The 23181-nt window shown below is 59.7% G+C and overlaps 1 protein-coding gene across 2 annotated transcripts in view; it reads left to right on the top strand.

The window, feature by feature from the left end:
• The window catches only part of GLCE (glucuronic acid epimerase), a 32001-nt gene that overhangs the window by 648 nt on the left and 8172 nt on the right, over positions 1–23181 (top strand). The window contains exons 1-2 of one of the 2 annotated variants that reach the window (XM_060175653.1): positions 20645–20787; positions 21281–21759. In XM_060175653.1, the coding sequence (XP_060031636.1) occupies positions 21294–21759 (466 nt within the window). In that variant the 5' untranslated portion in view covers positions 20645–20787; positions 21281–21293. Of the gene's footprint in view, positions 1–20644; positions 20788–21280; positions 21760–23181 lie in introns of those variants that run through there. The other variant, XM_060175654.1, reaches the window with a different exon arrangement.

The following is a 23181-nucleotide window of genomic DNA, read 5'->3' as shown; positions in this document are numbered from 1 at the left end:
GCATTGCAGTCTGGGTGGATATTGCACCCTTGGTGGGCATTGCATCTTTGGTGGGCATGCATCCTTGGTGGGCATTGCAATATGGGTGGACATTGCACCCTTGGTGGGCATTGCAGTCCGGGTGGATATTGCACCCTTGGTGGGCATTGCACCCTCGGTGGGCACTGCAGCTTCGGTGGGCACTGCAGCTTCGGCGGGCATTGTGCCCAGGACAGGTGTGCCCCCCGCAGACCTTGTAGACGTAGGTTCTGGAGCAGGTGAGTCTGCAGGCGGCCGGCCCCGTGCCCGGGCTGGTCTGCTGTCGCTGGCCCGGCGCTCCCTCTGCCCCATCCAGCTGGTGCGCCCTCAGCCGGGGCGGGTGGGGGATGTCCTGGCTCCGGGTGCCCTGGAGGGAGACGGGGACGGGCCAGGGCCAGCTCTGACTCGGCCTCGGAAGCCCCCACGACGCCCGCAGCGGGTGTCACGGTGTCCCTGTAGGGCAGCCAGTGCCCCTCCCGGGCCTCCCATGCCCGCCCAGGGAGGCGTGGGCACGGCTTCGGGCGCGTGCGGGTCGGGTGTCCGTGCGTCCGGCTGCTCTGGCCACGGCGACCTTCTCCGAGACCGAGACGGAGACCGGGGTGGCGTCTGCTGCTGGAGCCTCTGGTGGGTGGCGGTGCGAGTCTGCGAGGCTACGGACCCGTCCGCTTCCCACTCTCTCCTCTCTCGGCAGCATCGTCCTGCAACGGCGTTTCTTTCCATCTTGGAGCCAGGGAGGCTGGGAATCATCAGACTGATCTTTGGACTTTGCCGTTGTAAAAAAAAAAGGGAGGGGACGTGGCACAGGGCAGTGCTTAACCTTGGGAGTGAGGCTTACACTGGGGACCAGAATGTCCGGTCGCCCGGACTGTGTGTCTGAGCAGTGCTGGCTGGGACTGCGGCCCAGGGCCGTGAGCGCCAGGACCCGCACCCCCACCCACGGGTCACTTCACAAGTGGTGAAGCAGGGTCTCCGTCTCTGTCGCCTTTCGCAATTTCTCTGTCCTGTCCAACAACAACAAAAAGTGGAAAAAATGGCCTCCAGGAGCAGTGGGTTTGTAGTGCCGGCACCGAGCCCCAGCGATAACCCTGGAGGCAATGATAATAATAATAATAATTAATAATAATAATAATAGGCATAAAAAAGAAAAGAAGTAAAGGGGGGCCTGGAGAGCTTTGCCTTGTGTGGGACCCAGGTTTGAGCCCGGCCCCAGCACACTGGAGGAGTCTTTCATTCTGTGCTGTCTTCCCTGTCTCTCTGTTTCCGGGCCTCTGTGTCTCTGAGAAAGCCCCCCCAGGAGTGGTGATCCCCCCACTGTATGTGGGGGAGAGGTGTTGTGTCCGGCATCAGCAGTCAGCGTCTCTTACGTCTTGCTTTTTTCAGGTGAGAAAAGAAGCTTCTAGACTCCCCGGAGAAGGGCTTTGGGACAGGGAGGAGGTGTCCTGTGGGGGCTCCCTCCCACCCTCCTCACTGCGCAGCACAGGGAGCGTGAGTCCTCTGCCGCCCAGAGTTCCAAGTGCTGTGCTCACTCCTTTCTAGAAACAGGCGGGAGCTCAGCGACTGGCCGGGGCACCGGGCGGGGTTCAGTGCCAGGGCCTCGGCTTCCACGGAGGCGGGTGGGTGACGGGCTCAGCGAGGGTGGGGGCCGTGAGAGCGCCCGTCCGCCCGTCCGTCCGTCCGTCCTCGCTGTCACACAGCGTAGCTGCTTTTGCTTTTGTTTTGATGTTTTTCCCCCGGAGGCCTGCTCAGCTGTGGCTTAGGGCGGTGCAGGGATTTGAACCTGGACCTTTCTCCGCGTCCAGGCTGCTGTTCCCCTCTCTCCCTCCTAGAGGCTCCCGGGAGGAGCGGACCGGAGAGTGCGCCGTGGCGCCCATCTGCGGCAGCGGAGCTGTGCACGGCTGGCGGCTGTCAGCGGCTGTCTGTCTCTGATCCCCATGCGGCTCTGCCCTGACAGCCCGAGCGGAGCCTTGGTTTGGCTCTCCCGCTGCTCCGGGGGCTTTTCTCTGCCCTGTTTTGCAGGGCACAACCCCTCCTCACGCCACCGTCCGGGGTCTCAGACTCGGCCCCAACTGAGCTGAAGAGCCTCCTGCTTCCCGCAGCTCCCGCAGGCTCCCGATGCCCTCCTCTCCCGGCGGCCACGGACTTTCACCATCACAGTCCAGCTTGAGTGCCTGTCTGCTCCTAGTTCTGTCTCTGTGGGCCACCTCCGTCCCAGCCCCTGGGTGTTCACGCTCTCATCCATCCATCCATTCATTCATTCTGTTCCTTTTTAAAAATATTTTAATTTTTTCATCATTAGCTACAGACAGAGAAATTGAGTGGAGAAAAAGAGAGAGACAGAGACACCTGCAGCCCTGCTTCATTTCTCATGAAGCTTTCCCCAGCAGGTGGGGACCAGGGGCTTGAACCCGGGTCCTTGCACTCAACCAGGTGGCCATGGCCTGGCCCCTCACTTTCTGTTCCTTAATCTGCTGTGTTGTTCATGTCGGGGGCTCAAACCGGGATCCTTACGCCAGTCCTTGCGTTTTGCACCACGTGTGCTTAACCTGCTGCGCTACCGCCCGGCCCCTGGGTTTTTCTTTTTTAAAATAATATTCATTTATTCCCCTTTTTTGCCCTTATTTTATTGTTGTTATTGATGTTATTATTGTTGTTATTGATGTTGTAGTTGTTGGATAGGGCAGAGAAGTGGAGAGAGGAGGGGCAGACAGAGAGGGGGAGAGAAAGACAGACACCTGCAGACCTGCTTCACCGCCTGGGAAGCGACTCCCCTGCAGGTGGGGAGCCGGGGCTCAAACCCGGATCCTTATGCCCGTCCTTGCGCTTTGAGCCACCAGCGCTTCACCGGCTGTGCTACCGCCCACCCGACTCCCTTGTCTGGCTTTTCTACAATGTTTCAGGTCGCTGGACTCCCTCCGGGGTGCTGAAACCGCAGGCTGGCCTGATCTGAGGCTCAGGGCTCTGTTGGGGTCCTGCACAGCTGGGGGCTCTGTGCCCGGCCAGGTTGCTGGTTGCTGGTGGTCCGTGGGGGTTTGGGCATCTGCTCTGGCCACTCAGCCTCTCAGGAGCGGGTGCCCCAGTGAGCGGGGGTGGGTGCTCCACCCTCCACACGCACCCCAGAACTCTCAGAACAAGTCCAGGCGGTCAGGGGCCAGGACGCCTGCCAAGACTGGGCCACCCTGCCCGCCCCCTCACGTCCAGAGGCGGAGAGCTGGGGAGCTTGGGCGGGGGGGGGGGGGGGGGAGCCCGGGGCGCGGCAGGGCAGGAGGCCATCTGTGGGCGCAGCTGGTGTGGGGCAGGAAGGCCGTCGCGGCTCAGAAAATCCGAGGGTCCCCCGCTCCCTCTCCTCCCCTTCCTGCTCTTACACATCTTCCCGCCTCGCCGAGCACATGCGACAACCCGAGTCCAGAGCCTGCAGCCTCTCTCTGTGGCCCCGGGAGACAGCTCATCCTCTCGGAGCACACACGTCCAGGCCCGAGGCCCCAGAGGCTGTGGGTTCGAGACCCAGCTCCACTTTCTTTCTGCCAGAGCCGAGCGGAGCTTTGGTCGCTCAAGCCCTCCTCCCTGTGTTTCTCATAACCAGCTGATCTTCAGTCTTTGGAAAGTCAGCACCGGGCTGGTCTGTGTGTCTGCTTTCTGTCTTGCCCCTCGGGGCCTGTTTGGACAGAGGCAAGTCTGTTCCCACCCGAGCCGTCAAGGGAGAGGAGCCCACACGAGGGCGGGTGGCTGCTGGCTGCAGAAGTTTCTGTGTAGAAAAGGCTTTGCGGGTGGGGGTACAGCATAATGGTTATGCAAAGAGGCTTTCATGCCTGAGGCTCTCAAATCCCAGGTTCAATCCCCCACACCACCATAAGCCAGAGCTGAGCAGTGCTCTGGTAAGAAAAAGAAGAAAAGGCTTAGCTTATGGTCCATGGGGGCCAGGGCCTCCTCCCCTAGTCAGAGAGAGAAATGGGGGTGCGGGGAGGCAGAGAAGCTGTGAATCTGCTTTGGACTTCTGTGATGTGGGCTGGGGTGGGCCAAGGTGAGCGCCCGTCAGATGGGTTTAGCAACGGCTTCAGCTAGCAACGAGTGCCCGCGTCTCCCGCTCTGCTTAATGAAGTCTTGAGTATCTTTCAAATCCCTTTCCTTCTGAAATGACTTCTTTAAAATTTTTTTTTTTTTATTGACATGATAGAGACAGAAATTGAGAGGGAAGGGGGACATAGGGAGAGAGACAGAGAGACACCTGCAGCCCTGCTTCACCACTGGCAAAGCTTTGCCCCTGCAGGTGGGGGCTGGGGGGTCGAACCCAGATCCTTGTACATTGTAAAATGTGCGCCCCACCAGGTGCGCCACAGCCTGGCCCCCGGAGTGACTTCTAAGCTGAGGCCGCAGAGGTGAGAAAGGGAGCCAGGTGGGTGGGGTCCGGGCTAGGTGGGTGGGTCTCGAAAGCTGTTGGGGTGCGGGGAGGTCGGGGACAGCAGTCCATCTGTCGTCTGTGTACTAGAAACCGGGAGAGTCTGAAATGATTCCAGTCTGGCTTCTGGCCCGGGAGGAAGCCGGGCAGGATCTGGCGGCACTTGGCACGTCTCTCAAAGACGAGTGACCTTAGCTCTTTTTATTACACATCGATCCTTGGACAGTAGCCGCCCTGGAGCGGGGTTCAGGGAGGAGAGCTCGCCTTTACAGGAGACAGCTGATTCCCGCGAGGAGCCCAGCGGACACGGGCTGCTCGGAAGGACTCCGGAGCACATTCTGGGGAAAGGTGCCCTGTCCGATTTGAAGATGCTCAGGCTTTCTCATCCTGACGGTCGTATTCTTATTAAGAGCCAGGCAGCCATCCTGGAAACGAGTCTCTATTTCCAGAAGGACCCGATGCCGACGGCGCTGACTGTCTCCTGTGCCAGGGATCCCTGAATCCGTGCTTTGGGAGTGAGAGGGTCTGAATCAGGGTCTTGAGGGCGAGCACCATGACGTGGGGGGAGATCTGCTTTGGGAGGTACTGCTTGTGGTCTTTGTCTCTGAATCTGGACTTCAGAGTCGGGGCCGGGAATTGCATAGTGGTCAGTCACACAAGCCTTTCATTTTGGAGATCCTGAGGCCCCGGGTTCGGCACCCAGCACCGCCATACACTAGAGCTGAGCAGGGCTCGGGCCTGTCTTTCTGTAGCTCTCCGTCATCAGAAAAAGACAAACGAGACACTAAAGATCAGTTGGCAAAGACGTTCCAAGATTCTTGTCGGAGGCGAGGCGAGGCGAGTGCGGGCAGAGCGAGCGACTTCCTGTCTGCTGGTTCGCGGGGCCCCCAGAGGCGGAGCTGACCCAGGTGCGCCCTCGGCCGCGGGGCCTGCACGGGGCCCAGACGGCTTTTAAAAATGTCGGTTATTGTATAGAGACAGAGAAATTGAGAGGAGAAGGTAGAGAGAGACAGAGAGACACCTGCAGCCCCGCTTCACCACTTGAGAAGCTTTCCCCCTGCAGGTGGGGACCAGGGGCTTGAACCCGGGTCCTCGCGCACTGTGCTGTGCGCCACCGCCTGGCCCTGCCCAGAGGGCTTTTGAGAGAGGACGGGACAGACCTGGGAGAGATTTTGAAAAGCCGCTGAGCGCTGTCAGCCGTGCAGAGGGTTCCCACGGGCGCTTCAGCGAGGCCCCGGTGCCGATCACGGCGCGACCACCACAGCTGAGGCGCGCCCGGCTTCTCGCGGGGACACTCCTGCCGCGGGCTTCTCGCAAACGCCCGTGAGGAGCCTGTGAGGAGGCTGTCGGCCACCGGCCACCGAGCTCTGGGCGCTGGCGCCGTGGGTAAGCGCGGGCCGCGGTGCGGGGCGTCTGTCCGGAGGAAGTGCTGACCCCCGATGGCGCCGGCAGGAAGACCCGCAGGTGTCCCGGCAGTGCCGCCTCCATCCATCCGCTGGCCGCCTCCCTCGGCCCTGTCCTCGGAGCGAGAGGGAGAGCGGCCCAGGCTCTGGCAGGGCGGCCGGCTGGAGCTCGTTCCTGCTTTGGCCCCGCTGCTTGTCCCACACCTGCTGCACCCTCGCCGTGGCCTGTGATCGCAGCAGTGAGAGCGTGTCAGAAAGCTCAGGAACTCAGGCCCATTCCCCAGAGATAAACAGACTGTGTTCTAGAGGTGCGCAGCTGCAGATGCCGGGTGTGTCCTCTTGGCTCGCGCCGCATGGTGCTGAAGCGTGGCCTCCACATCGGGGTCCCCGTTTGAGGCAGACAGAGGAGACGGCTCAGCCACCCCACTTCTCCCAGGACTTCCCCCAGGCCTTGCGTAGCGCTCCCGTGTGGTGCCAGGGGCTTGAACCCGGTGTTCAGGCATGGCAAAGTGTGCTCTGCCAGCTGAGCTATCTCCTCCCCTCCCTCCTGTAGACTCAGCACAACTGGGGCCTTGTGTGCACCGCCCGATGCTCCAGGCCGAGACGACAGCAGTGCCCTGGCAGGACAAGCGTCCTAGCAGGCGTGCCATCTCCCGGCCCTCCTAACTGCTTCCGGGACTGCTGCTTTCTTCTTTATGAGGGTGTTTAAAATCCTATTTATTTTGGACAGAGACAGAAATCGAGACGGAAGAGGGCTGTAGGAACAGAGAGAGACCCTCCCACTACTTGACAGCTGGTGAAGCTTCCTCTGCAGGGGGACCAGGGGCTCGAGCCAGGTCCTTGCCCACTGCTGTGTGCGCTCAGCCAGCCTCCAGATGTTGCTGCTGCTTTTCCTTTTTAGCTTTTTCCCTCGAGGGTTATTGCTGTGGCTCGGCGCCTGTGCTACAAATCCACTGCTCCTGGAGGCCATTTTTTCCCTTTTTGTTGCCCCTGTTGTTTATCGTTGTAGTTGGACAGGACAGAGAGACATGGAGAGAGGAGGGGAAGACAGAGAGGGGGAGAGAAAGACAGACACCTGCAGACCTGCTTCAGCACCTGGGAAGTGACCCCCCTGCAGGTGGGGAGCCGGGGGCTCGAACCGGGATCCTCGCGCCTGTCCCTGCGCTTCGCCCGCTGCGTTACCGCCTGCCCCCTCTTCTCCCCCACCCCCAGCACTGCTCAGTTGTGGTTTATGGTGGTGTGGGGGATTGAACCTGGGACTGTGGAGCCTCGGGTGTGAGGGTCTCTGCATAGCTGCGCGCTGTCTGTCCTGCCGTCCACAGGCTGCTTTCTTTCTCTCTGGGCAGTTGGGGTCGAAGGCCTGGGGGCAGTCCCCTTGAGCTTCTGTGTGCTCTGTCACTCTGCTGGCTGGGCTTTGTTGAACCTTCACTGGCCTTTTGCTGTTGTGATGAATTTCACTTTGGGGTAGGTAAGTAGTGAACCCCAGTGAGGAGGATAGCTTTCTTTAAGTTTAGGAAGCTTCAGCCCAGGGGACGGGGTCGCCATGTAAGTGCAGATAGCACCCAGCAAGCCCCCCACCTGCAGGGGAGAAGGAAGCTTCGGGAGCTGGGAAGCAGGTCTGCAGGTGTCTCCTTGTCTTCCCTCTCTTCCTTCCTTCCTTCCTCCCTCCCTCCCTCCCTCCCTTCCTTTCTTTTTTCTCTGAGCGCGGCTCAGTTCTTGTTTATGGTGATATGGAGGATTGAACCTGGGACTTTGGGGCCTCAGGCATAACCATTATGCTATCTACCCCCCCCATCTCCCTCTCTCTATCTTCCCCTTCCCTCTCAATGTCTCTCTGTCCTATCAAGTATAATGAAAAAACGAGTTTCTGCCCTTATTTTTCCGAAGCATAAAGCGTGCTTTTCCCTCTGCCCCACACTTAGGCCCGCGGAGCTGGTGGCGCTGGTGGCGCTGGTGGCGCCTTTGTCATCTAGCCTGCTCCTCCCTCTGCCTTTAAGTTCACTGATCTGTCCCGCTGTGTTGTCTTCCCGGCCTGTTCCCAACGAGTGTCCTTTCTTCTTAACCACTGAGTTTTTGCCTCTAGGTTGTGTTGACCGTCCGTGTCTTCCCTTTTCTGTAGGCATGAGTTGTGGCTCTAATAGTGACCGTCCTTGTCTTCCCTTTTCTGTAGGCATGAGTTGTGGCTCTAATAGTGACCGTCCTTGTCTTCCCTTTTCTGTAGGCATGAGTTGTGGCTCTAATAGTGACCGTCCGTGTCTTCCCTTTTCTGTAGGCATGAGTTGTGGCTCTAATAGTGACCGTCCGTGTCTTCCCTTTTCTGTAGGCATGAGTTGTGGCTCTAATAGTGACCGTCCGTGTCTCCCCTTTTCTGTAGGCATGAGTTGTGGCTCTAATAGTGACCGTCCTTGTCTCCCCTTTTCTGTAGGCATGAGTTGTGGCTCTAATAGTGACCGTCCTTGTCTCCCCTTTTCTGTAGGCATGAGTTGTGGCTCTAATAGTGACCGTCCGTGTCTCCCCTTTTCTGTAGGCATGAGTTGTGGCTCTAATAGTGACCGTCCGTGTCTCCCCTTTTCTGTAGGCATGAGTTGTGGCTCTAATAGTGACCGTCCGTGTCTCCCCTTTTCTGTAGGCATGAGTTGTGGCTCTAATAGTGACCGTCCGTGTCTCCCCTTTTCTGTAGGCATGAGTTGTGGCTCTAATAGTGACCGTCCGTGTCTCCCCTTTTCTGTAGGCATGAGTTGTGGCTCTAATAGTGACCGTCCGTGTCTCCCCTTTTCTGTAGGCATGAGTTGTGGCTCTAATAGTGACCGTCCGTGTCTCCCCTTTTCTGTAGGCATGAGTTGTGGCTCTAATAGTGACCGTCCGTGTCTCCCCTTTTCTGTAGGCATGAGTTGTGGCTCTAATAGTGACCGTCCGTGTCTCCCCTTTTCTGTAGGCATGAGTTGTGGCTCTAATAGTGACCGTCCGTGTCTTCCCTTTTCTGTAGGCATGAGTTGTGGCTCTAATAGTGACCGTCCGTGTCTTCCCTTTTCTGTAGGCATGAGTTGTGGCTCTAATAGTGACCGTCCTTGTCTTCCCTTTTCTGTAGGCATGAGTTGTGGCTCTAATAGTGACCGTCCTTGTCTTCCCTTTTCTGTAGGCATGAGTTGTGGCTCTAATAGTGACCGTCCGTGTCTTCCCTTTTCTGTAGGCATGAGTTGTGGCTCTAATAGTGACCGTCCGTGTCTCCCCTTTTCTGTAGGCATGAGTTGTGGCTCTAATAGTGACCGTCCTTGTCTTCCCTTTTCTGTAGGCATGAGTTGTGGCTCTAATAGTGACCGTCCTTGTCTTCCCTTTTCTGTAGGCATGAGTTGTGGCTCTAATAGTGACCGTCCTTGTCTTCCCTTTTCTGTAGGCATGAGTTGTGGCTCTAATAGTGACCGTCCGTGTCTTCCCTTTTCTGTAGGCATGAGTTGTGGCTCTAATAGTGACCGTCCTTGTCTTCCCTTTTCTGTAGGCATGAATTGTGGCTCTAATAGTGACCGTCCTTGTCTTCCCTTTTCTGTAGGCATGAATTGTGGCTCTAATAGTGACCATCCGTGTCTTCCCTTTTCTGTAGGCATGAGTTGTGGCTCTAATAGTGACCGTCCTTGTCTTCCCTTTTCTGTAGGCATGAATTGTGGCTCTAATACTGTCTTGTTGCTCTGATGATCCTAACATCCACATCAGTTCTGGGCTTCCAGAAACCATGGTGGTACGATTGTTACTGTTTGAAATAGGAAAACCAGTGGAATTTGGCACATTGCTAATTAATGTGCAGCCTTCGCCACTGCCCAGCTCCAGAACTTTCTGTCAGTGAGAGGGAACTTTGTACCAGTAAGCAGTCATGCCCACTTGCCCGCCTTCCCCACCACTAGCCCCTGCCCCCCAGTCCTGAATGCTTCCTGTGCCGGTGTGCTGCATCCTGGCCTCTGCCCCATCTGGCCTGGCTTTTGTTGCCATCAGGACTGTCTCGGGCTCGGTGACTGCACGGCCGATCCAGGCCATTTCTTTGTTCTCTTTCACCTGTTAGGACAGAGAGACATTGGGAGGGCAGGGCCGGGTGTGGGGGTGGAGAGAAAGACACCTGCAGACTTGCTCCCTGCTGGTGGGGAGCAGGGGCTTTGAACCGAGGCCCTGTGCACGGTAAGGTGTGCGCCAACCGGCTGCCTCTCTAACCTCTCAAAAGAGAGAACTTCGCAGAAGCCCCACCGAAAAGAAGGGACAGACAGACAGCAGGGCTCCACTCCCCTGGCCCATGCTGTGCCTGGGATGGGACCCCGACTTAGCCTGTGACCCTCTGGTCGGTCTGAACATGCTTAGTCACACTTGGCTGGCTCATCACCCGCCCTCTGAACTGTTCACACCCAGCCGGGCAGCGCTTAGCGGCGGGCGCCCCTTTCTCTAGACGGGGCGGGAGCGCGGCGTGGTGGAGCCGGTTGAGTGCAGCGCTGTGGAGAGTGGCGGGGCCGGGGCTGAGGTGCTCCTCAGTCCGGCGTCCAGCTCTGCAGCGGTGCGGTGCCTCTGTCTCCCCTGCACCCAGACACGGGCCACGGGCAGAGGACAGACTGGCCTTAGCCGAGAGCGGCCGAGAGCGGGGGCAGCCGGAGTCCACAGGAGACCCTGGCCCGGAAAAGCCGCCGCTGGACTTTGGGCGAGGACACGCGGGCTTGTCACCGCACGCGGCTCCGGACGCGTCTGCCGCTCTTCTCTGGCTTGTGTTCCCCGGAACGGCCGCTCTGGGGTTCGTTCCTCTTGCTTCTCCTGGTTCCCGCTGTCCCCTGCTTCCTTTCGTCGCTGAAGAAGGGGATGCCTTCCTTAGCCCTGGCTGCGGGCCGCGCTGAGCCTCCGCCGCGGACCAGACGCCGTCTCCTCGCCTGGTGACGTGCGTGTGTGTGACACTCACTCACTCGCACCCGGGTGGCAGCGGGCGCCGGGCTGATCTCTGTTTCTGACTTGACTCCGTTTTGATAGAACTTGGAGACTCGCGGCCTGGAACGTACTCGCCCGGTGCCTGCCCTGGGAAGGGAGTGCCTGCAGGAACACGAACCCCGGCCCGGCGTGTCCCGGGCCAGCTCCGCCGAGTGCGCTGCCTGGGCCGCCCACCTGCCCGGCAGGCCCCGAGAGGACTGTTGGGACCTCGGACAGATGCAGACACCCGTCCGGCCTTGGGGTTCGCTCAGCTTTCGCTTCTGTGTTTGAAGCTCTGCTCAGTGGAGGGCTCTTCTCGGCCCCGATGCATCGTCCCTGCCTCGGGCGAACTGCCCCGCACCCTCGGCCGCCATCCTTGCTGTGAGATGTAGCGGGCTGTCCGCTTCCCCGGAGTCGCCGGCCTCTCATCTGAACCTTCTGTCCTCATAAAGTGGCTGTCTCGCAGACAGCGTCTTGTCCGGTCCGAGTCTCTCTCCCTCGCAGTCACCAGGCCATTAGCGCTTGGTGTGGCCTTCCTCCTTCCGCTGTGCCTGCTCCCTCCGTGTGTCCGTCTGTCCTCCCCGTCTGTGTGGCCTTCCTCCTCTCCCTGTGCCTGCTCCCTCCGTGTGTCCGTCTGTCCTCCCCGTCTGTGTGGCCTTCCTCCTTCCGCTGTGCCTGCTTCCTCCGTGTGTCCGTCTGTCCTCCCCGTCTGTGTGGCCTTCCTCCTTCCGCTGTGCCTGCTCCCTCCGTGTGTCCGTCTGTCCTCCCCGTCTGTGTGGCCTTCCTCCTTCCGCTGTGCCTGCTCCCTCCGTGTGTCCGTCTGTCCTCCCCGTCTGTGTGGCCTTGCTCCTCTCCCTGTGCCTGCTCCCTCCGTGTGTCCGTCTGTCCTCCCCGTCTGTGTGGCCTTGCTCCTCTCCCTGTGCCTGCTCCCTCCGTGTGTCCGTCTGTCCTCCCCGTCTGTGTGGCCTTGCTCCTCTCCCTGTGCCTGCTCCCTCCGTGTGTCCGTCTGTCCTCCCCGTCTGTGTGGCCTTCCTCCTTCCGCTGTGCCTGCTCCCTCCGTGTGTCCGTCTGTCCTCCCCGTCTGTGTGGCCTTCCTCCTTCCGCTGTGCCTGCTCCCTCCGTGTGTCCGTCTGTCCTCCCCGTCTGTGTGGCCTTCCTCCTTCCGCTGTGCCCGCTCCCTCCGTGTGTCCGTCTGTCCTCCCCGTCTGTGTGGCCTTCCTCCTTCCGCTGTGCCTGCTCCCTCCGTGTGTCCGTCTGTCCTCCCCGTCTGTGTGGCCTTCCTCCTTCCGCTGTGCCTGCTCCCTCCGTGTGTCCGTCTGTCCTCCCCGTCTGTGTGGCCTTCCTCCTTCCGCTGTGCCTGCTCCCTCCGTGTGTCCGTCTGTCCTCCCCGTCTGTAGGCTGAGCGCAGCCAGCTGCACGCCATCCTGCCCATTGTGTCACCGGGCTCAGTTCTTTCTTCTCCCTGGCAGCCCCTGCCTGCAGCTGCCCACCCGACCCGCAGAGCCTAGGCGGGCGGGACTGGGCCCCCCGGTCGGCTGTCAGGCGTCCTCGGAGCCCGTGGAGAGCTGCAGGCCCCCCCGGCCCTGAGCCCCTGAGTGAGCTCCGCCACTCCGGCACCTTCTGAGCCCAGCTTGGCCCTGACTCGCAGCCGGTGTGTGTCTGCAGGGGGTCGGCAGCCCGGACTCGCGGCTCTGCCCCGACGGGCTCTGCCCGCTGCCTTCTGGCTGCCCGGCGCTTCCTTCCTCCCTCGCCTCGGCCGCAGCTCGTGTGTTCGCCTTTGCCCTGCCTGACAGACAGTGTCTCAGCTGTCGGTCTGTCGGCAGCGCCGACGTCCTTGTTTCTGTGCCGGGGGCGGCTGACTAGAGGCCTTCGGCCCATCCGGGCCGCTGGGACTCTTGGGGGGCGGTGGGGAGCTCCTCTGCTTCCCTCAGTTCTCCTTCGACAGTGGCTAGAGCCATCCAGTGACGTGTGTGTTGACTTCGTCATTTACTTAGTTTAAAATAATTTATTTCTTGCATGTGCTACCACCCGGCCCCCAAGAATTTATTTTTCATGAGAAAGGAGGAGAGAGAAAGAGCCAGACATCACTCTGGTGTACGTGCTGCCAGGGATTGAACTCGGGACCTCATGCTTGAGAGTCCAGTGCTTTATCCACTGTGCCGCTGCCCGAAACCACTTTATTTCTTAATTAAAAAAATTTTTTTTTTTACACCAGAGCAGTGCTTAGCTTTGGCTTATGGGGGCGGGGGTTGAACCTGGCCCTCTGGAGATCCACTCTGTAGTATGCATGCTCTACCAGCTGCGCCACCAGCCGGCCCTCCAGATGGATTTTGATGGGATCTCTGTGTGCATCTCTACTCAGGTCCCCACACACCAGTGCAGGTAACTCACTGTGCAGGTAGCTGGCTTCTCTGAGGGAAACCCGGCCTTCTCACCGGCAGGAAACTGGCTTCTCTGAGGGAAACCGGGCCTTCTCACCGGCAGGAAACTGGCTTCTCTGAGGGAAACCGGGCCTTCTCACCGGCAGGAAACTGGCTTCTCTGAGGGAAACCGGGCCTTCTCACCGGCAGGAAACTGGCTTCTCTGAGGGAAACCGGGCCTTCTCACCGGCAGGAAACTGGCTTCTCTGAGGGAAACCGGGCCTTCTCACCGGCAGGAAACTGGCTTCTCTGAGGGAAACCGGGCCTTCTCACCAGCAGGAAACTGGCTTCTCTGAGGGAAACCGGGCCTTCTCACCGGCAGGAAACTGGCTTCTCTGAGGGAAACCCGGCCTTCTCACCGGCAGGAAACTGGCTTCTCTGAGGGAAACCCGGCCTTCTCACCAGCAGGAAACTGGCTTCTCTGAGGGAAACCCGGCCTTCTCACCTGCCCTTTGGCCCTGCCTAGGGCCCGTCTGTGCTGTTGTCAGGATCAGCGGGAGCCGCTTCCTGTGCTCCCTGAGGAGCATGCGCAGGAAGGCTCACTGGAGCTCCTCACCGACTGTCCTTGTGGGAATGGGGCTCCCCAGCAGCTCAGGCTTCCCCCTCATGCTGTGAACTCCCCGCCCTTTTCTTTAGAGCGGCTTCACTCTGGGACGAGTGCAAACCCCTGGGAAGGCCGCCTCCGTTGGGGGTCCCACACGCTCGCCATGGCCCCACATCCGCCGAGCCTTTCGGTGCGTCTGCCGCGGTGGGCCTGGGTTCCAGCTAGGATCCGGTGCTCGCAGGTGTTGTAGAGCCAGATGTTGTAGTGCGCGGGCCGCAGAGAAGAGAGAGAGGGTCCGGAGCGAAGAGGAAACACAAATCTTTATTCGCGCTGGCACCTCAGAGTTGGGTGCTAGAGAAGCAGGTTGGGCCACGTGGAGGTAGCGAAAATGGCCGCCTCACGCAGTCACCTTCCCTGCGTCTGAACACCAGAGTGGAGCGCCGGCAAGAGAGCGAGGTGTGGAAAATGAAGAGCTTTTATAGGAGCAGCTTTCGCGAGAATGGGAAGGGGGAGGAGTGACCAAAGCACTCCAGATATGCGGGGATATAGACAATGTCCTGAGGGCACAACATGGCACAACATGGCACAGCAGGCACTCCGAGAATGTCCCAACTCTCACGGGAACTAGTGGCCTGAGGGGAAAACATGGCAGATGTGACTGCATCTGCACAATTTCCCAGCATCTCGCGGGGGCTCTCGTCCCAGGTGCCAGCCCACAGTGGCGCCCTCCGGCCCCTGCAGTGCCCGGGTGCTGGTCCCGGCCCACCCGGACTGCCCACTCCGCTGTGCCTGTCCGTGGAAGACGAGCTCTTTGCCTCGCGGGCAGACTGTCTTGACTCCTGTCGGCCGGAAGCCAGGCGGTGCGGCCGAGCGGTGCCAGAGGTGGCCGCAGGCCCGCTCCCCAGAGCCAGCCGGGGGGTGGGGACCCCGCTCCTGTGGGGTGGCCGTGGGGTCGTGCGGGTCCCCCGTGGCTTGGCGCGCAGGCAGGGAGTCTGGGAGCCGTCTCAGCCCGAGTGGGCCCGCAGGAGTCATCACGGCGCGGATCCCCAGCTGCCCAGACCGGATCTGCCCTGGAAGGGCCTCTGCCAATGTGTCCCGGTCGCTCCGGCTGCTGGGCCAGAGGCCCTGCGACACTGGCCTCGCTGCCACGGTGTCTGGCCCGGGTTTGTACTGACTCCGCCTCGCTCTGCGGAGCACCCGCCGGTAGCCGGCATGCGGAGGCCCCCCCCCCCCCCGCGTCCCCAGCCTCCCGCGGGGGATTGAGCTTGAGGCTGCCGGCTCTCCCCCGGGGCCGTGGGGCTGGGGCTCAGACCTGCGGAACCTGTCCTGGCCGCGAATCATTCTCTTAGACGAACCCTTCCTTCCAAAAAGGCTGTGGGGAGTGGGGCGTGTCTCTGGGCCCCGCCGCAGGGCAGGGTCCCCTCGCTCAGCAGTTCTCGCAGGAAGCCCCTGCCCTGCCCTCGCCTTAATGGGAGCCGAAAGGCCCTTCTGCTGCCTGAGGAGGCCAGGCTGGGGGTGGGCTGGGGAGAAGGCGGCTGTCGGTAGAGCCGCCAGACCTGCTTCACCGCCCGTGAAGCGACTCCCCTGCAGGTGGGGAGCCGGGGGCTCGAACCGGGATCCTCACGCCGGTCCCTGCGCTTTGCGCCACGTGCGCTTAGCCCGCTGCGCCCCCGCCCGACCCCTCTTCATCAAACACTCTTCACGGAAGTCCTCCGCGGGTGTCATTGAGACGACGGCAGGACCCAGTGCTGGGGGGGGGGGGAGGGCTTTGCCGGGGAGCAGAGAGGCACAGGTGGGCCCGCTGTCTGGCAGACGCAGGGCGGCACGCTGCCCACTCAGCTCTCCTCTCCCTGCTCACGTCCAGCCTGGCTCCCTTTTTATTGGTTGGATAGTTCTGTGCATCTAACTCAGGCTCAGTAGCCATTCTGCTAGTGAGCTGTTGGTTCATTTACTTTGCTTCTAAGATTTGCGGTGAATTCTTCTCTGACCTTTTTCTTTTCTGAGCCTGTTTTTTCCCATTTGTTCTGAGGGTGTCTGCTTTTGCTTGAGAGAGTTCTTTAGCTTCTTTTTTTAAAAATATATTTATTTATTTTCCTTTTTGTTGCCCTTGTTGTTTTTTATTGTTATTGTAGTTATTGTTGTTGATGTCGTCATTGTTGGATAGGACAGAGAGAAATGGAGAGAGGAGGGGAAGACAGAGAGGGGGAGAGAAAGACAGACACCTGCAGACCTGCTTCACCGCCTGGGAAGCGACTCCCCTGCAGGTGGGGAGCCGGGGGCTCGAACCGGGATCCTTGCTCCAGTCCTTGTGCTGGGCGCCCCGTGCGCTTCACCCGCTGCGCCCCCGCCCGGCTCCCTCTTTAACTTCTGAGACCTTCCTCGGGCGGTTTTCCTGGTGTTGACATCTCTCCCGTGCAAGTAGAGATCTTCCTGGCTCTTCCTCCACCGGAGAATTCCGGACTGTAGCCTGCACGTTTTTGCACGCGCTAAGAGACGGATTCTCGTTCCAGTCCAGTGAGGAGTGTCGCCGTGTGTCTGTGACCAGCCCGGTGAGGTCGCGTCCTGACCACTGCACAGCTCAGCGCGGTGCTGGGGTCTCTGCTGTGCCCTCTGGGGCTGGGCACTCACGTGCCGCGCACTGGCCCGTGTCGGAGCCTCAGATCCGGGCGCCCGTTTGTGTCAGGTGCGCACACGTGCTAGCGCGGTGGCCCTCCCAGACGCCTGCTGTGTCCTCAGTCTCACTCCTGGGGGGCTCCTCTCCCTCTCTCAGGGGCACGTCCCCAGCAGTGTGGGCGGTGCCACGGCCAGGCAGAGCCGCCCGGTGAGAGGTGAGAAGTGCCCTAGGTGGTCTGCTGTGGGGCCGCCCTAGACCGGGCCTCACAGGGCAGGCTCTCTTCGGGGCTCTCTCCTCCCGGTGCTGGCATGCTGTGGCGCAGGGAAGGGCCCGGTCACCCACCGGCCGAGCCAAGGGGAGGGGACTCAACCCCGGGCCCTCACTTCGGACGTGTGACAGTGTCGCTGGAGGGCAGGACGTTACATGGAGGCTGAGCCGGCAGCATCAGAGGGTCAGCTCTCAGTGTTGCTCCACCCAGTACCTGTGCTGTGACTGGACAAGTCTCACATAAAGAAGGGAGTCGGGCGGTAGCACAGCGGGTTAAGTGCAGGTGGATCCTGGTTAAGGATCCCGGCTCCCCACCTGCCGGGGAGTCCCTTCCCAGGCGGTGAAGCAGGTCTGCAGGTGTCTGTCTTTCTCTCCCCCCCTCTGTCTTCCCCTCCTCTCTCCATTTCTCTCTGTCCTGTCCAACAACGACGACATCAATAACTACAACAACAATGAAAAACAACAAGGGCAACAAAAGGGGGGAAAACAAGAAAGAAAAAAAGGTTGTTGTGTTGGTTTCTAGAATCTTTTCGGGTCCTAAGACTCCATTGCAGCAGTAAACCCAACACACCGTATCAGCTGGCCTGCTGTCCTTACCGGCTCCTGGTCACTGTCCGTGTGTCTGTTTGCAGGAAAGGGTAGTCTGGGTAGCCCAGCACAGGTCTGCTGGTGGATCGAAGTGCTCAGAGCTCTGTACATCTCTGACAGCAGAGGCCGTGTGAAGAACTGTGTTTCTCCCCAGAAGGAACTCGTGAGACAGTAATGCTTGGAATTAAAGACTCCAACATTAGCCGAGAAAATACAGGCGAAATTTCCGGTTCCCTTGTTCTTGGGAGGGAGGCTGGAAGGGCCGGATCTGTGGTCCACTTGAGGGCAGGCGTGAGGGGCACTGAGGCTACAGCAGGGTGAAGAGACATACTCCGGGATGGGCTGTTAGGCAGCTAGACAGACAGACTCAGCAACTCATTTCCTTCTCCCTCCCCCCTCCCTCCTTCCTTTCTTCCTTCCTTCCTTCCTTCCTTCCTTCCTTCCTATCAGAGCCCTGCTCAGCTCTGACTGTTGGTGACGCTGGGGATCGCACCCAAGACTTTGGAGCCTCAGCCATGACAGTCCTTTTGCAGAACCATTGTTATCTCTCCCACCCTTTCAACTCATTTTTAATTAAAAATTGGGGGGCAGGGGTAGAGAGCATAATAGTCGTGCAAAGAGACTTGCTTGCCCGAGGCTCCGAAGTCCCAGGTTCAGTCCCCCGCACCACCATAAGCCAGAACTGAGCTGTGCTCTGGTTTAAAATAATTAATTAATTAAATTAAAAAAATAGATAAATGCTTAATTTTTTTTTTTTTTTTTAGCCAGAGCCCTGCTCAACTCTGGCTTGTAGTAGAGTTGGGTTGCGCCTGGGACCGGACCTCAGGGCTTCAGGCATGAAAGTCTTTTGCATAACTGCCATGCTACTTTAATATGACTATTATTAAAAATGGGATAATCTTGTTTGGGCAAAAGCTTACACCCAAACATAGACATGTTATGTGCAATCCTCAGTGGAGAAAAGATTCTGACTTGGGAAGAAAACATAAAGACACTTTTCTTTTTACCGATTATTTGTGGCTTGTTTCTGTACATAACTCCCAGTGCCAAGGCTTCACATTGCTCATATAAATGTCAATGGAGTGGTCCGGGAGGTGGCGCAGTGGTAAAGCTTTGGACTCTCAAGCATGAGGTCCCGAGTTCGACCCCGGCAGCTCATGTGCCAGAGTGACGTCTGGTTCTTTCTCTCTCCTCCTATCTTTCTCAGAAATAAAGTCTTTAAAAAAAAAAAAAAAAGTTAGTGGAAACCTAGTTTCAGCTTTTCAGAGATCTTTAGACATGTAATATTAAAAAAATTTATTTTCGGGAGTCGGGCGGTGGCGCAGCGGGTTAAGCGCATGTGGCGCAAATCGCCAGGACCTGCGTAAGGATCCCGGTTCGAGCCCCCGGCTCCCCACCTGCAGGGGAGTCGCTTCACAGGCGGTGAAGCAGGTCTGCAGGTGTCTGTCTTTCTCTCTTCCTCTCTGTCTTCCCCTCCTCTCTCCATTTCTCTCTGTCCTGTCCAACAACAACGACATTAATAACCACAACAATGTTAAACAACAAGGGCAACAAAAAGGAAAATAAATAAATAAATAAATAACGTAATTAAAAAAATTCATTTTCCCTTTTGTTGCCCTTGTTTTTTATTATTGTTGTTAGTTGTTGTAGTTATTGATGTCATCGTTGTTGGACAGGACAGAGAGAAATGGAGAGAGGAGGGGAAGACAGAGGGGGAGAGAAAGACAGACACCTGCAGACCTGCTTCACCGCCTGGGAAGTGACTCCCCTGCAGGTGGGGAGCCGGGGGCTGGAACCGGGATCCTCACGCTGGTCCCTGTGCTTTGCGCCACCTGCGCTTAACCCGCTGCGCTACCCTCGACTTCATTTTAACGGCCGAGCAGCATTACGCCGCGAATACTGACCGCCACTTTCTTGGCCGCTCGCCTGTTGTTGGACGCTGGTGGCTCCGTGAGAAAAGCTGTGGGATTCCGGCACAGCCGCTGGCCGCTCAGAGCAGACTGTGGAGCTCGGCCTGGAGTGGCACAGCGAGTCGGCCGGGAAGAAGGGCTCAGCTCCCGCGCTCACGACCTCCTGTCCCGTCCCGTCCCGTCCCGTCCCGTCCTGTCCGGGAAGCGCTGGAGGCTGCGCCGACCCTGCGGGGTAGCCTCACGGAGCAGCAGCAGAGTCCTGGCGGTCAGGTCCCGTCCTGCTCGGCGTTGGCCTCCTGTGCAGTGACTCCGTAAATTGTCAGACGTGAGCGAGGCAGCAGACCGAATGGCCTCTGCTGGCTGGGAGCGAAACCCCATTTGAAGCATCTGAGCCTCTCGCAGCAGAGGTGACTTCAGCTGTGGCTCAGAAGTGAGTGGACGAGCGACACGGCCCTCTCGGTGTGTCCTCGGATTCCAGGTGGACTCCAGAAGCGCCGGCACTTGTCGGGTCAGTTATGTCCGGGAGCCCTGACGTGAGCAGACAAACCGTTATGGACAGCGGGGATTCGCTGGGGAGTCACCCGGACAGCGGGGATTAGCTGGGGAGTCGCCCGGACAGCGGGGATTCACTGGGGCATCACTGGACAGCCGGGATTAGCTGGGGGACAGCGGGGATTAGCTGGGGGACAGCGGGGATTCGCTGGGGAGTCACCTGGACAGCCGGGGATTTGCTGGGGGACAGCGGGGATTAGCTGGGGAGGTCTGGAGGCTTTTGATTCGCGGTTTGTTTGGTTTTTGGCTTGAAGGGTTAACCTCGCACATGGGTGTGGCCAAGCCTTCAAATGAGAAGGAAGCTTATCACTGCTCAGCAGAAACCCCTCTTTTTAGCTTTGAAAGTTCCTATCAGTTTCTGCTTAGAGAATGTCAGTGCAGTCTGCTTTTTGAAGTCTGAAAGTTGTTGTACTCAGCTTCCTAGCGTTCAGGCCGTAACAAAGCCCGCTGCCCGCGTTGCCGAGTGAGATCAGACTAAGTGTTCCGGAAGCGCCTTGATCTCCCCTCCGTGTCAGATCCAGATTGCCAGCCGGCAGCCAGGCTTCCCTTCCATCCCTTTATTCCTTAAGAGTCTCTTCAAAAACAAAAGAAAACAAACAAAACATTTAACCCAGCCTTTTTTTTTTTTCCCCCTCCAGGGTTATCACTGGGGCTCAGTGCCTGCACCATGAATCCTTTGCTCCTGGAGGCCATTTTCCCCCTTTTGTTGCCCTTGTTGTTGTAGCCTTGTTGTGGTTATTATTGTTATTGTTATTGATGTCATTTGTTGTTGGATAGGACAGAGAGAAATTGAGAGGAGGGGCAGACAGAGAGGGGGAGAGAAAGACAGACACCTGCAGACCTGCTTCACCGCCTGGGAAGCGACTCCCCTGCAGGTGGGGAGCCGGGGGCTCGAACCGGGATCCTTCCGCCGCTCCTTGCGCTTTGCGCCACGTGCGCTTAACCCGTTGCGCCACCGCCGGACCCCCCAACCCAGCCTTCTTTGTCTTATGATTCCACTAAATCAAAAACACTGATGTCATACTTTCTGTCTTGCTGCTTCCCAATTAAGCTGTTCCTCAGTCTGTCCGTGTGTCTCCTGTTGTCAGGAACCTATCTCTTTAGGCCTGGGACGTCCAAGTTGAACATCTGGCTTGGGATTTAGCGTCGGTAAGATCCTTTAGTTTTAACTTGTCAAGATGCATAGCAGAATCAGACTAAATCTGACCAGGAGTCAGGGAAGTGAGCTTTGGTCGCGGTGGATCTGAGTGCGTCAGTCCGGCTGCTCGGGAGAGGGACTTGCGGCGGGCAGTGTAGACCGCAGGCAGACAGGGACACAGTGTGGGCTGAGAGGTGAGGCTGGGCACGGCGTGCAGGCCGAGCCGGACGCCTTGAAGTGGCCGCGGCCTCAGTTCCGGCCTGGGGACGGACGGGAGGCCGGCGGGGATCTCCGGAGGACACAGGGACGGCCGGCCCGGTGCCGAGACGGGGAGAGGCCAGGGGCCGGACTTGTCAGGCCGGGGACAGAGATGGCGTTTGAGGAGGGCGGAGGCTCGTGGGAGCAGAGGCCCCGGGTCTGCCGGGATGGCCTGGCCAGCCGCCACCCGCACGCCACCCGCACGGCCCAGCGACCTGACCTCCCCTCCCCTCCTCCCTCCCGCAGGGATGGTGTGAACATGCGGTGCCTGGCGGCCCGGGTCAGCTACAGGAGCCTGCTGGCGCTCTGCGCCGTCTTCACGCTGCTCACCGTGCTGCTGTGGACCAGGTGCTCCGGCGACAGGGCCCGCCAGTTGGCGCGGTCCCCGGGCGGCCTCCCAGGGTCCCCCCCGGAGCCGGGGGCCGAGGGCGCCGCGGGGGCGCCGCCGTACCAGGAGATCGACTGCGTCATCAACGAGGAGCGCACGGTGCGCGGGCTGCGCGAGGGCGCCGAGGTCTTCCTGCCCTTCAGCTGGCTGCAGAGCTACTTCCACGTGTACGGCCGGCTGGCGCGCGTCGGCGGCCGCGAGCGCTTCGAGTTCTCCCACAGCTACTCCCGCGTGTACGCGCCCCGCGGGCCCTACCACCCCGACGGCGTGTTCATGTCCTTCGAGGGCTACAACGTGGAGGTGCGCGACAGGGTCAAGTGCATCAGCGGCGTGGAAGGTGGGTGCCTGCCGCGCTCCCCCGCCCCACCCCACCCGGCGCCCCCACATGTGGACACCGGCACATGCACCCAGCACGCAGTGCACACACACAGGCGCTCATATGGACACCGGCACATGCACCCAGCATGCAGTGCACACACACAGGCGCTCATGTGGACACCGGCACATGCACCCAGCATGCAGTGCACACACACAGGCGCTCATGAGCTCATTGAGCTCTCCAGGCGAACCTGCAGCCTGGCTTGGCCGGGGGTCCGAGTCAGCCAGGGCTGTGACGGGCGCTCAGTGGGCTTTCAGATCAGGGTTTTCTGGCCCCCGCCCTGCCCCTCTGTCGCTGTAGCCGCCCGCCCGACCCCCGTCTGTGAGGCCCTTCCCCCGGAAGAAGGACAAGGATTTGGTTGCGGTTGGAAGCAGCTTCCCCTGTGCTCACGGATGGCCGGTCTGTGGACGGGCTGCTCGGCCGACGGGACCCGACAGCCACTTTCCCGCTCTTGCCCCAGCTCCCGCCTGGGTGTCCCGCCGCTGGCGGCTCCAGGGTGTGGGCAGAGCTGTGCCCCAGCTGTGCCCCTTCCCGCCAGACACCCGCAGCTGGCAGAGCGCCCGCAGCCCACAGCCTGTTTCGAGGGGCGTCGCGCGCCCGCAGCCCGGTGCACGGCACTCCGGTGAGGTGACAGGACGGTGCGGTGCGCCGCGCCGCGGAGGCCGTGAGCAGAGGGGCTCGAGTGTCTGGACTGCGGCCGGTGGCTGGTGGGCAATGACCTTGGCCCACCGGGTCGGCCGTTTGGACACGGCGGGAGAAGCCCCGCGCTGTTGAGCGTGACGGCCGTGTAAGAGGGCCCCCGGGCGGCGGTCAGGACGGAGCCACGGCCCCTGTCGCGCGTGCCCTGAGCTGCCCAGCCTCCAGGGGAAGCAGGCCGCCGTGGACGGACAGACGGACGCAGGTGGCCTCCTCAGGGCAGCTCCGGCACCACGTGGCCGGCGGCACAGCCTGTTGGGAGCTGGGGCCCGCGCTGAGCGTGGCTTTCACGCTGCTTGGTTGGCTACCGTTTTGGTTTGGTTTTTTGCCATTGCTGGGCCCGGTGCCTGCGCCATGAATCCACCGCTCCTGGAGGCCGTTTTTCCCATTTAGTTGCCCTTGTTGTTTTATTGTTGTAATTATCATTGACGTCGTTGTTGGACAGGACAGAGAGAAATGGAGAGAGGAGGGGAAGACAGAGGGGGAGAGAGAGACAGACACCTGCAGACCTGCCTCACCGCCTGTGAAGAGACTCCCCTGCAGGTGGGGAGCCGGGGGCTCGAACCGGGATCCTTACGCTGGTCCCTGCGCTTTGCACCACCTGTGCTTAACCCGCTGCGCCACCGCTGGGCCCCCAGCCGTTTCAGTCTTTGTCAGCCCCCCATGCCTAGCCGGACCTACTGC

The sequence above is a fragment of the Erinaceus europaeus genome, chromosome 16 (assembly GCF_950295315.1).
Source record: "Erinaceus europaeus chromosome 16, mEriEur2.1, whole genome shotgun sequence".
NCBI classification, from domain to species: Eukaryota; Metazoa; Chordata; class Mammalia; order Eulipotyphla; family Erinaceidae; genus Erinaceus; species Erinaceus europaeus.
The sequence above is the reverse complement of the archived record's forward strand: the minus strand, read 5'-3'. Positions and strand labels throughout refer to the sequence as shown.